At 38.0% G+C, this 13,559-nt stretch overlaps 1 protein-coding gene across 4 annotated transcripts in view; it reads right to left on the bottom strand.

The window, feature by feature from the left end:
* Positions 1 to 13,559, bottom strand: part of LOC124163252 (protein PHTF2) — a 118,786-nt gene that overhangs the window by 104,419 nt on the left and 808 nt on the right. For 2 of the 4 annotated variants that reach the window (XM_046540022.1, XM_046540025.1), the window contains exons 3-8: positions 12,966 to 13,061; positions 10,230 to 10,369; positions 5,670 to 5,905; positions 4,495 to 4,847; positions 2,912 to 3,443; positions 247 to 522 (exon numbers count right to left, since the gene is read on the bottom strand). In XM_046540022.1, the coding sequence (XP_046395978.1) occupies positions 247 to 522; positions 2,912 to 3,443; positions 4,495 to 4,847; positions 5,670 to 5,905; positions 10,230 to 10,369; positions 12,966 to 12,991 (1,563 nt within the window). In that variant the 5' untranslated portion in view covers positions 12,992 to 13,061. Of the gene's footprint in view, positions 1 to 246; positions 523 to 2,911; positions 3,444 to 4,494; positions 4,848 to 5,669; positions 5,906 to 10,229; positions 10,370 to 12,965; positions 13,085 to 13,559 lie in introns of all 4 variants that reach the window. The other 2 variants (XM_046540023.1, XM_046540024.1) reach the window with 2 other exon arrangements.

Genomic DNA, 13,559 nt, shown 5'->3' with positions numbered 1-13,559 from the left:
ATATTGATTAGAAATTCTACAAAATCCTGGAGCACAATGAGAAGAATGAATAATTAGTACACTTTTTCATAAAACTAATGGAAAAACAAAAGCACACAGACTTTGCATTTTGAGTAAGCCTCCTTAAAGCCTTGCCCATGATGTTAAAGAATGAAAAAAAAGCATAGAAAGCAGAAGACCACCACCAATTTTTCCCAAAGACACACAGAAGAGGACAATGCGAGAGATGAAAGAAGCACCACGCACCTCCAAATGGTGGTGGTGGTGCTGGCTGTGATGATGTTGGGAGAAGTTGGGCGTTAACAAGTGATGGTTCACCTCCTCCTCTAATTCCTCCACTTCACTGTCACAGCTACTGTTGTAATACCCATGGCCCGGAGGACTCGGACATTCCTTGCCTCGGAGACTCTTTGGAGGGGCCCTCTCGGATGGCAGGACACTGGTGGTCCCAGCACTATTTGAGATGTGGACTTGCAAACTCTTGAGGCTACCATTTCGTCGGGAAAGGAGACCCTGTTTTTGCTGCAAATAGATAAGCTAAGCATGAATTCCTATTAACCTTTTCCCTACTACACACTTATACATACATATGGACGTTTCCTAACCTGGGAGACGACGGCCGTATATTTACGTGTGAGATTTTCCTGGCCAGGAGATCGAAAGCCGTATATATACGTTTTCTAGCTCTCCCCCATTTAGGACGGTCGCCGGTTTACATCGTCTTTGTCTCGGGACCCAACGCTACGGGGTTTAGGATTTACCCTCGGAATCCGGGAGCAGGTACCCGGACCCCTCGTCTTTTATAAACTCTCTTAGCGGTAAGGGACAGCAGTCATAGAATTGTTTATCCAGTCAGTTTTCCAAATAAATATTTGTTCATTTCTCAAGAAATTTTAACTAAGAATTGAATTCTTTGTCTTTTGAACAGCATTTACTATTTTTAAACAAAATTCTACGATAAATATTAACTTATATCTCGAGTTATGTATAAACATCAACATGGAAATTGTTGCTGCATTAAATGCATTAATATTGACCTAAGAACCGCTTTAAATTTGACAATGCTTAGAAAAAAATGAGGAATTCAATTCAAAGTCTTCAATTTACATGCAAGCAACAATTATCAATATGCTAAATACATAGAAGCAATACATAAGTTGACCGCGAACCAATGCCGCAGGTATGGTCGTAAACCCAGAAAGAAGGGAGCAGAACTACTCTCGGAGTCCGAGATAATGCGGAGTCCCAGTGAGGAGGGGTCGAAAAAGGTTCCTCGAGACCCTTCTTAACGAATGTCCTTCTTTAAAAATCGCTTTCACCAAGTTACGCCTCAAACAATCAATTTTATCAAAAACTCAAGTCGAGTAGCTGGTACTCGACTCCAGTGTTTTGAGTAGTTTTACGAATGCCAAGTTGAGTCGAGTAGTTTCGGTTACACAGCTGTCAAGGCCAGTGAGTTAAGAAATCTGCCGACAGGAGGCACTATCATGAAACCCATTTAATAATTTTGTTATGAAATTCAATAAGTTGTTCTAATGCCTTGGCCCTGAAGTTTCAGATTGCTGTATACATAGCAGTCAGTAGTCGACATCACGTTGGCACCAAAAACTTTCCGTCAGCCGTGGTGGCCGACCGTCTTCCTACCTGGCAGGGTATTTGGAATAATCGGAGTGAACTTCTGCATCGCTCATACTTTACTGTGCGATACTTTCATATCCTACCCTACCTTCTTAACTCAAACGCGCTGGGAGAATACGTAAAAATTGTTTAGATTTCTAGGAATAAACATGTAACTTTTCAGCTTTCGTGGAAAATGCCAGTTTTTCCCCATTTGACGTCACAAATAGTGCCATCCTTTGACTATTTGAATATTACTTACGTCCGTTGTTAATTTTCGTTTATTCCTTTGCTACATTTTGTTTCCTTCTTGAACTAACAAAACAAGAGTTGCTAAGGTTGATTAAACAAAGTGAGAATTTAAGAAAAAAAATTTGGTCCCTATGGCTAAAACTGAATTCTATAGTTCGTTCGCATCGTCCAATTAAATTCCATGAAGATTCAAGAGCCTTATGGATGGCTTGATTAGTGGACAGCCTCATTAGATGAACACCTTTTCCCATAACGGTATTCAAGCTCTGCCAGAGAGATGGGAAAAAGTTGTAGCTAGCGATAGAAAATACTATGAATGATTCATTTGTACAATTTTTTTAAAAGAAAGTTGTGATTTCATTAATAAAACAGCAAGAACTTAGTTGCACACCAAACAAATTGAAATCATTCATCCATTATTGGCTTGGCTGCTTACTTCCCTAGACACTAGAACAAACACTGTCGCTATAAAATAAAATTTCTCTGACCCAATTATGTTTTATACTACAAATGGTGAACGTTTACGAACATAATCATTAAAAAATTTGATCAGTGACACCACTAAGGTAATGCAGGGCTTAATTGAAGAGGACATGATTCTGAAGGGGAGAGTTTTTCGGAAGGAAGGATGGCACAGTCTTTACAATCAAGGGGGTGAGAAGCCAAAGGGTACAAGTGATTTTTTTTCTAAACAGAGTTAGGTACAGAAATTGATAGAACAATTATACAAAAACTTGGAAACCATGGGATACGAGTGAGTCTCTGGTCTGTACTGACATAAAGAGTAATTAATCAAAGACTTCTAAATATCTAGTTGGTCTCCTTAATTTTATTAACCTCATTTCTTTACTCAACTCTGTTTATAACAAAAATCACTCGTACCTCTTGGCTTCTCACCCCCTCAATTAGGATCCATCTTAACTCGGAAGATTACACTCAATCTCACCAAAATTTAGGAGAGAAGGGAATGCACTGATCCAGTCTGGCCCTTCTGGCAAGGGCCATGGAATGAGGAGTGGCATGTAAGGCCGTGGTTACTTACCCCATTGGACTTTGAATCCTCCTCTGCTCCCACTCCAGCATCCGAATCTCCAGTACATGGGTCCAGCCCAGTACTCTGCCCAGCACCACTCCACATCACTCCACTCCAGCACCCCGCATAGACCCCCCTTTGTCCCTCCCCTCCCTCCTCTTCATCTTCCTCCTCCCCGTCTGCCTCCACAGCTGCCTCGTCGTCTTTGGGCCCAGATTGCTTCACAACCCTCCCCAACTCCTCCTCCTCCTCTTCCTCCTCCTTGCCCTCCTCCCCATTCTCACTCGACCCATTCCCATTCAGGCTCTCAAAGCCATCGTCTTCCAGAGGCGTCCCTTCCTTCACTCCCCGTCTCTGATGCCTCGTGTGCCCTCCCATGGCATGGTTCCTCTCCTCGCTGCCAGCTCGGTCCACCAGTGGCTCTGGGATAGGATCCGGGAGGTCTTCTCTCATCTCCGCCACCAGCTCAATGTTTTCCAAACTTTTGAGACTCTCTTTTGGCACACTGTCACAAGACTCAACTCGACATCTTGGTGTTTCACTGGAAATAAAAAGGAATAATTAAGTTGAAAATTGATAGATTAAGATATAGGATAGATAGCAGCAGTGGCGTAGCCAAGAATTTCATTTGGGGGGGGTCTAAAACCAGGGGGGAAAGTTTCTCAAAAACAAGGTACAGTGGAACCTCGTTAAAGCGAGTACGGGCTATAGCGAGACCCCCGCTATTACGAGAGACAGCCGATGATCCGTCAATTGATCCTATAATAAGCATGTTAAAAATTTCGTTTTTACGAGGCCCTTTTGGTGTTGGCTCTCGCCATAGCGAGGGTTTCACCGCCGGAAAAACTTACACCAAGACTCCTTAATCTCTGTAATTGCTAGCGATCTGTTAGAAATGAAGTTAATGGAGTGCTCAGTCTCAAATTTATGTGGTAAACTGTTGTTCGATAAATAAGTAGTTAATTTTGGTGAAAATATTGTGGCATATGTATATGTCTGGACCCCTTCCCCTGGCTTCGCCACTGGATAGCAGGATAGATAAAGGAGTAATTGAATTGTGAGTGATTAGGATGAAAAAAAAATGTTTTTACTATGTTTTATAGAACTTAAAACTTATGAAAATATTTTTTTTCAACAAAATGTTCTTGTTACATCAAAATTTTGATGGATCCAGGTTACAACAAAATGCAGGCATAACGAATGAAATGCAAAATCCCATTCAAGTAGGTTTTGTATGGAATAAATGTATAGCCTAATGTACCAGTATATTCCAAGCCTAATTTTTAACATTTAGCATTTAGGTATTATTTAGTTGATTAAAATTGATTAGTCAATGCAAAAGAAAATTTTGGCCAATATGCCACCTAAGGCAGTTTTGGCACTTACACTGGAATCAAGGAGGAGGAGGTATTTTAGAAAATCCTAAAAATTTGATGATTGAAAAAAATGAAAAAAATGATTTAACAGTTGGGGCCACTGCACCAAACTTAAGTAATTCATCAATATTAACGAGTACCCAGCGCAGTCGCTAAAATTAACTTTCATCACAATTAAATATAATCCTGGCATTATCAATATTATAACACCCTTACCTGGATGTTCTAAATTCTTCCACCTCCACCCCTTGAGCTACACCGTCCAACTTGCTTTCCACCATAGTTTCTGCTCTTCCTGTTGAGCTGCCACCAATGCATGCACTGGCTGAAAGCGAACGCCTGCCTGGTCGCCTGGGCCTGATTGAAGGGCGTCGATTCCCCCCTCTCCTTCCCACTCGCTTCGTGTTTGTGTTGATTGGAGGCTGGCATGGCAGATTTGTTGAGCTAGAGGGGCTTGTTCCACTTCCACTGCTCCCATTATTACTTTGAGTCGCAACAATCTGGGAGTGAACAATGCTCAATAACAGCATCATCACTGCAGGCACTAAAATTTCTGAAGGAGGAATCCTCTGAAATAAACAAAAGGACAGATTTTAATGATATGTGTGATTCAAAATGTGAGCAACTTATGAAAGTCAATGCCATTAACGATGAGCACTCCATGTCTATTACATGAAGAGCGCATATGTATTTCACCAAAAAACATCCTATAGTCATTCCAAATGATCATATAAAAAAAAATAGCAAATACGTCAAAGTAGGGATCTTCCCATGAGATACATAAATACAGTTCCCCAAAAAGTTCAGTGCTTATGAAACCAAAAAAAGGATATTGTAAATTGTACACAAGAAAACATAACACCAATGAAATATGAACTATAGTTTGTGATGCTTTTGCTAAATTTATGATAAAAGTATTTCACAATTTCTTTTTTAATTTCTCATGTATACTTTGCCACTTAAATATTTTTGAAAAGCAAGAATAGACACATGTCTGGTTTTTTTTTCTCAGCAATCAATGGCAGCCAAGATTTCTAGCACTTCAGTCACCCATCAAAACATTCAAAGGAGATATCGAAAATCATTTCAGGTGTAAAATCCCAGAAATATTTACTACCATGAACAGTTATGTTAGATAAGAATAGAGAAGAGATATTTTATAGACATTTTCACCATTAATAATTACAATCAAGATCGGATATTTTCTGAGAGGTCCTTTATTTCTTTACAATCTATAAGGACCAAATCCTTTCTCGAGAGAAAATGGGGAAACTTAAAAGGATTTTGTTCTCCTGAAATAGAATAAAGATACCATGTAATGGGCCCCAATTCTTTAATGTCAAGGGTTACAATTTTAAAGCTCCTGACTAAAACCATACATATAGACTGACCTCAAATAATGAGTCTTCCTGCTGCTGATATGGCGAGAGGAAATATGCATAGCAATACACTATTGTAGTGATAAGTTCCAAAACATAAAGAGGCAGAAGGAAGAACAGGAAAAGTCGCCGTGAAGTTTGTTTAACCCACCACTCCCCATGCCATGGCAAAAGGAGGAATCTTGCAGTCCCCAACCTTGTAACGGTCCAAAGTCCATGTTTAGGTTTGGCCTTGGGAAATGCAGATCCTGGAGAGGAAATGAACAGCATTAAAATAAAGCATGATGAAACAAGGAGCCTTCTGTCTCTAGAAATAGCTTACGCTAAGTTTATGACAACGAAAAATAGAAAATATGTGAAGAAATCCAAAATGAGGACATAGCATCATTGAGAGAACAGTTGCTTTTTTCTCACACACTGATTCTTCAACCAATCAAAAAAGGAGATAAAGCATTAAATTAAGTACAAATAGTTTAAGGGGATCCTTAATTTCTGTACGAAGTTCACAAAAATTGATTATTTTAACAATAATTTAAGGAAGGAAGTCTCTCTGTACTACTACACTAATATGCTCAGTCAAGGCAAAATGTTAAGACTGATTCTCTAATTTACAGTAATATGTAACCAAATTATTGAAAGAGAATATTTATAAAATAAAGTAAATTTATGAATAGACTCTAACTGCACTAATTTAGAATTGATATCCTCCTCATCTAAGTAAAATTCAAACTACCATTTCAATGATTGCTATTTGCCAGCTTTGCAAATGTTAGCGAGACTACCTCCACCGCATAAAAGCTCAACAATCGCCCACCAAATCAAATCCGTTCATCTAGTACCATAAGGGCTATCTAGATGAGCGGATTTCATTTGGTGGGAGATTGTTGAGCATTTATGCAGTGGAGGTATCGATATGCAAACTTTGAAATACATAATTGTACAAAGTAAACAACAGAAATACAGTTCAGTCTCTTTTTACGGGCTTGATGTTCACAATTGCTGTTCAATTTCAGCTATTTTGTTGTAAATTTAAAAAAATGTTTTTTTTAAGCTATTTCTCTCTTGTTTGGGTAAAAATAAGGTTTCTCAAACTTCAAAGACATTGTTCAAAGATGGTGTAACGTTTTCTTTAATTTCCACTTCTCTTACTTAACAAATGATTTTTATAACACTTTAAATGATAAAAACTCGGGAGCAAGGGAACACCCGTCCGCCATAACTATCACAATCCGACTCTCTTTTTTTTTTCCTCCCGCGCCGTCAACAATCACAACAATTACCTCACTCCACCTCTGCTGCTTATTATTGCTTGAATTACGTCACACCAAAACCAAAACAAACCACTCAAAATTAGGTGTTACAATGGGCATCAATATTGGAGGTATTAAAAAAATAAACTGCCACTCACATGAATAAGTCTTACATATCAAGTTGATTTTTGTTCTCATAACATGTTTCCTGACTGAAAAATTGTTTAAGTTGGCACAGTTTTGTGCTTTTAAAAAGACTGAAAGTACCTTTCCTTTCATCATAAAACTGGATTACTACAAATCCAATATTTTGGTCCTTTGAAAATTCAGTTTTACCTTCGCTTACCAGAACAGCTATTTTTGGTATTCGTTAAAATGGCTTTCACTTCATGATATACATATTACTTTTGGGAGTTAAAAGTAATAAATCACAATAAAAGGACAACAAAATATATTTTTTTAATATAACCATGATGGTCATTTGCATGATAAACATTTTTCAAAAGAGGCTGAAATAATTAAAAGGCTCCGAGTATTATTTTGCTTTTAGACCTTAAGGGATGTCACTACAGATGGCAACATTTTCTCAAAAATTTCGTGAGAAGTATTTGTTTTGAATAAGGCAACCACAGCTATGCCTCTTTAAGCTAGACCGAAGGATGAATGCTACCAAGCAATATTGCTTACCATGCAGTTTCTTTACACTGAAGACTTTCACCTACAGTGAAAAAATATTTACCCCACCCTTAACCCCTTCCCTGATTCGGACGAGATATCTCGTCCTAAGAAGACGCGCAAAAACTGACGCGGCCGAGTTAACTCGTCCTATGTCAAGTTTGCTTCTTCTTTCGTGATCTGGACGAGATATCTCGTCCCCTTATTAGAAGTACGTAGTTTTGCCGCGAGAGTGCATACGTGTTTTCACAATGCATGATATCCTGCAAACTTCTCCGTTTTTTCGAGGTCCAAAAGAGGGGAAAATCTATTATTTCTCGCAATGTTTATGTTTCTAAACCTATTGTATGTCGAGATGTGATAAATGAACAAAGAAACATATTTAATGCGTTTTATGAATAGCTGCGAGGACTTTTCACAGAGTTTTTATCATTCGTTGGAACAGCCGAGGTGAGTCGGCAGACAAGTGCCGTCTTGCTATTCTGAAGGTCGCGCGTTCGAATCTTGCTATCGGAAAGGATGTTGTAATATTTTTATTCAGTAAATAAATTGATTTGAAACATTTTATATACACTAACAAGCAAAAATACCATTACTTACTCTTCAGTGTAGTCGACGGGACCTCGTAATAAATTACGTCCAAGCTGCTATTCCAAAGGTCGCGTGTTCGAAAGACATTTCTGTAAACTACGTAACAGAAGTCGGGAACTTTCTGATAATGTTCTTTTTCAGCAATATGGTGTCAAAATCTTCGCACCGAAAATCAACTTGCTCAGTGATGTTTTATTGTCTTTTTTCTTTATAATGACCAACTATATCTTTGTTTTTTAGTTTTCAGTTTATTACTTAGCTACAAATAGAACTGATTATTATTTCATTTCTGTAAGTTCGTCAATATTTGTGACCGTGCATAGATTTGAGATGGAACCTTCGGCTATTCAGCAATTTCTCCCTTCCAGGGAAGACATATTTTCTATCTTCCAACCCCCTTGTTTATCCATCCCTTCTCTTCATCCATTGTTTTCTCCCCTCCGCCTTACCTTTTACGCACTGTCGCTGCAGCCTTTTCATCCTCCTCCCCTCCGATCTCCCTTTCATGCAACCACTGCACCCTCATCGGTTTTTCCCTACTGCCCTCCACTTTCCCTTTTTATTGCCGCACATGACCCAAAACACTCTTTCTCACCATTTTTCCCTTCCCAATGCCTCTGACCCTCATGTTTTGGTTTCTTTGCTTCGGTCCTTTTACCACTATCTGTTTTGGGTTACTTACACTCCTTTTCCATAAAATTCTAGTGTCAGTTCTACGGAGTGTTTTGGAGTGTTCACAGCTAACATTTTTTTCCTCTGCGAATTACTGTACAAAGAGCTAGATTCGGCATAAAAACTATTGTCCTCTGCAGTCCATTACTGTGGATACGTCTGGTCAACAATCATTTATACCGGGAAATGCACTACTCTTGACAAAGACTTCGAAAGTAAGCCAATGTCCTCCCAAGTGGTATTGTCACTTATGAAACCACCATTTGAAAAAGGGTATTGTGTCACGACAGACAATATTTATACCTCTCCACAACTAACCGAGGAACTAGTTTCTCATTCTTGTGATACTTATGCGTGCGCGGAACACGAAAGGGGATGCCAGAGGGGCCGAAGAAGAAAAAAATGAAGAAAGGAGATGTGGCAGCTTTCCGTTAAGGAAAAATTTTGGTTCTTCCCTGGAAGGACAAGAAGGAAGTAACGTTACTCTCTACAGTTCACAACAGGGAAATGAGAGAGGTGCAGAAAAGGGGGGCAGTGGTTATGAAACCAAAGGTAGTCATCGATTACAATGAGTCAATGGGGGGTGTTGACAGGGTAGATCAGCATTTGGCTGACTATCCAATCTCAAGAAAAAGAGGGAAAAAATATTATAAAAAATTATTTCTTCATTTGATGGAAATTTGCTTTTTGAATTCATATGTTTTATGTAGAAAAACAGGTGGTGATAAAACACATTTGCAATACAGGCTGGACCTAATAGATAAAATGATTGAACTGTACTTCCCAAGTGTTCCCTCCCCTAAGGCAGGTAGGCCACCTGCAAAAGCCCATCCCCTCCCAATTACCGAGAGGCATTTCCCAGACATAATCCCACACACGGAAAATAAGTCAAACCCAACTCAATAAGTCAAACCCAACTCGGAAGTATGCTGTGTGCTCCCGAAAGCGAGATGCGCGTGGAAAAATGGTGAGGAGGGAGACTGTAATGTGGGTCTTTGCGTTGCCCCTTGTTTCGAAGTGTACCACACAAAAATAGACTTTTAGTTTACATAATATTTTACTGTGTTTCAAATTTTGAGTTTATATTAATATTTTTCTAACTCCATCGTCTGTTTTTATAGTGAGTAATTTTTGTGACTATATTTATTGTGAAATATATTACTTGATTTTTATGCAGAAATACATGAAATTTTTTAAAAAGTGATATAATAAGAGTAAATTTTAAAATAAATGACTTCGTAAAACACTTAAATGAATGTTATTTATTTAATATCTACCTGTAAATAATTAAAAAATGTAATAAAATAATATGACATTTTTTGTGATGTTTGTTGAGAAATATCCGTCAGTGAAGGGGTTAAAGAGTATGCTCTTGCAAACTTACCCCTCACCAGATCCACATCAATAAGATCAGTTTTTGGGCGGGCAGTTTTCTTTGGGACATGATTGAGGCCATGCAGTATACGCTGCTCCACACTTTGCTCCCATTGTTGCTTGTCATATGCACCAATCTTCCTCTGGTACCTAAAAACACAAATCATCTTTAAAATAGTACAATTCAAAATGCTTCTTTTAGAACATTATCCTATTCATATTCTAAATATAACCTGAACCAAAGTCACACCACTTCCAAGATAGAAGTTATACATAGTTATTTTAAGGACAGTGCCAATATCAATACAAAGTCTAAAGATAACAAATTTCCATTAAAAATTGTGGAGTAAAATATTTATCAGGACAAGGACGGGAATAACACCAATGTTTTTCAAATCAGTAAGTATTGACGCAGCTTGTTTCAACAAATAAAAATGAAACAGTAATATCCTTGTTTACCAAACTTTGGTGAAACTGAGCCAATGTTGACTGAAACAGCTAAAACTGGGATTAAAGTCACAAATAGAAATAAACCAGAAAGGGACTACAAAGGAAGAGAAATGGACCATCTCCTGGCAAACAACTGGAAGAACATAACTGAGCCAGTTGGCAACTTTCAAAATTCGACATGAGGAACAAAAGAGTATCTGTAAAATAGGAATTAATTTCCATTGCAAACTCTTCAGAGTAACCTATTAATTTTTAAATTCCAGAGTAAAAATATTTCTGAAGTATACTTAGTTGCAACATCTTTTCCTACATTTTCATGATTGTTACTATAATACAAATTCTACAAATTATATATAGCCATCACAAATTGTGAAGAGACCTTTATCAGTAAAAGAGAAGGATAACACAAAGAGTAATACTAATTATTTAAAAGTCATTGAGTACAATGGCAGCTTGTTTACACAGAATTTATGGCAAGAGAAGTGTGTGGTATTAAGAAGGCCAGCATTTCTGTAACAGCTGCTGCTTCACCCACACAGCTATTGCTATGGTTCCCTGACCCCTTCAAAATTCCATTTTTTCTGTTAATCAAACATTTTAAAACTTTGGTACCTACTTGGTGAAGATTAATATTCTTAACACTGCCATTTCTTCATGCTATTGAATGCATTATAAATGTCTGAATCTCAATGTTTTTGGAACTATGCAGTCATATTCAAGCCTTAAATTCATCATCATGACCATTGCAGAGATCACTAATGAATGAGAACCTATTTCCATGAAGATTCTAAACAGGCTAAAACCTGGCATAAACTCCGGCATAATGGTATGACATTAAGACGAAGAGGGCAAAAAATAAGAAGACACCAAGGTCAGGGTAAACCATATGACTCTCAAGATAATAACAAAAGACCTAACTCCAAAATTCCTCACACTGCTGAATGCTAACAGACAAAGTGGGAGCAAGACAGCTAAAAATATGTGACACCCAAAAATGAGCAGAGAACCACATAAGTGATATTTAAGGAACAAGGAAAATCATTCTCTTTGCATGTGAAATTACATTCATATGATATAAAGCCAGCTGGAGTTGCCTATAGCATGTGGAAAGGCAGAGTGAGAGATAAGGAGCAAGGATGATTGGTCAGAGAAAAATAACAGCCACTACCACAGATAAATCAAAGGTTCTTCCAAAAAAAATGGTACAAAGCAAATTTAACACGTTGCGTACAGATGGGGAGAATTCTAGTCATTTTTTCCGGAACGTTCCGGACGGATGACGAAGATTCTCGTCATTTAGGCGAGTCAACCTAAATAATTTTAAAGCGTACAATACGTATTCGTTAGTACACTTTCAGTTGCTGTTTGCTATTCATAATGAATTGATGCATCATAACGTTTGATTGGGTAAAGTTATATTCTAAACATTAGCTTTTAAACCATGTTTAAACCAAAGGCATATTTCCAATCTCAACACCTCCACCCAGAATCGGCGTTCCTAGGAATTTAAATTCCCCGGTACGCAATGTGTTAAGAAATGCGATTATTAAAAAGAAAAGGATTCTAATTCAAGAGAAAAGGATTCCAATTCAAGAGACAAGGATGCAAGGCAAGGGTGTAGAAAGTAAGTGGGGCCAGCTTTACTGCCAGAGCTATAAGCATAGTCACTGCCAGAGTTCTCTGACACCCTCCAACTTCCTTTACATGTCATGAGGAAAAACTGGGCGATTCAACAGTAACCACAGTTGAAGTGATATCAAGAAAAATGAGATATCTCACTTAATGATAGTCATAATTATGATAACTATCCCCATTCCACTATAAGAGGAACTAATTAGGCATTGAACTTTCCTTCGGCAGATATGATGGACCATCTCAGCATATTAAGTAAATAATAGACAATATTTTAACGGGACCATTTTTTGATTGTGATGACAATTTCATAAAATGATAAAAGATGGAGGTCATACTAAAAATTAATAAAAGCAGAGAAAATCATTACCTAACAAAGACAAAGTAAAACATTAAGCTCAAATTCTTGTACTGAAAGATATTCAAACGCCATAGCCACTAGTTCTGCTTAAAACTGCCTCAAGAATCCTAATAAACTGCGTGTTGTGAGGAGAATTATTGCATTACTATTACAAGCATTCCTATTCATCACTATTACCAAAATAATGGTCTTTTTGAACTGAAAATGTATTCCTAGTGATGTTGGAAAGCTATAGCACCAATATTCAATACATATGCTGCACTTATCAAAAAACAAAATAAACCAACAAGAAAATCATCTCACCAGGAAAGAGCTTCCTTTGGTTTCATTTTGGACCTCGTATCCTGTGGCTCCTGATGGCCCCGCTGCTTCACCAGATCCAGAGGCAGCAACAGGGGCCTGCAACAAAAGGTGCAGCTCCCCTGAGGAACAACGTCAAACTAACATCATTAAGCTCATTCCTTCATCCCACTCTCTGAAAGGTATACAGAGGGCAGCTACCAGAGGGAACTAGGAACCTTGACCGACATTAATGTCCCTTCAAAGTCAACATAAGACTTCCTGGTGAATGATCTCATTTCAAGGATTGCAGCCCCAACACCTTACAATGACTGGAATCAGCTAATGATCACTCAAGGTCAAAGTAAACATTTTAGATCAGGAACAACGCATACCAATGGAAACAGGAATATGACAGAAAAGCACTTTCACTTTCCATGAACTAAGGCTGAAAACTGACGAATTAAAAACATCCAAATAGGCAAAAATAGCCAAATCTAGGAAGTCTACCTTAACTTCCACTTTAGCTTAAATTAGAACTAGAGACTTCCTCTGTCTCTTGGTATGATAAGTCTCTCTACTAATTGTAAGTATGAGATAAATTTCATCCTCCTGAAA

The sequence above is a fragment of the Ischnura elegans genome, chromosome 8 (genome assembly GCF_921293095.1).
Source record: "Ischnura elegans chromosome 8, ioIscEleg1.1, whole genome shotgun sequence".
Classification (NCBI taxonomy): domain Eukaryota; kingdom Metazoa; phylum Arthropoda; class Insecta; order Odonata; family Coenagrionidae; genus Ischnura; species Ischnura elegans.
The sequence above is the reverse complement of the archived record's forward strand: the minus strand, read 5'-3'. Positions and strand labels throughout refer to the sequence as shown.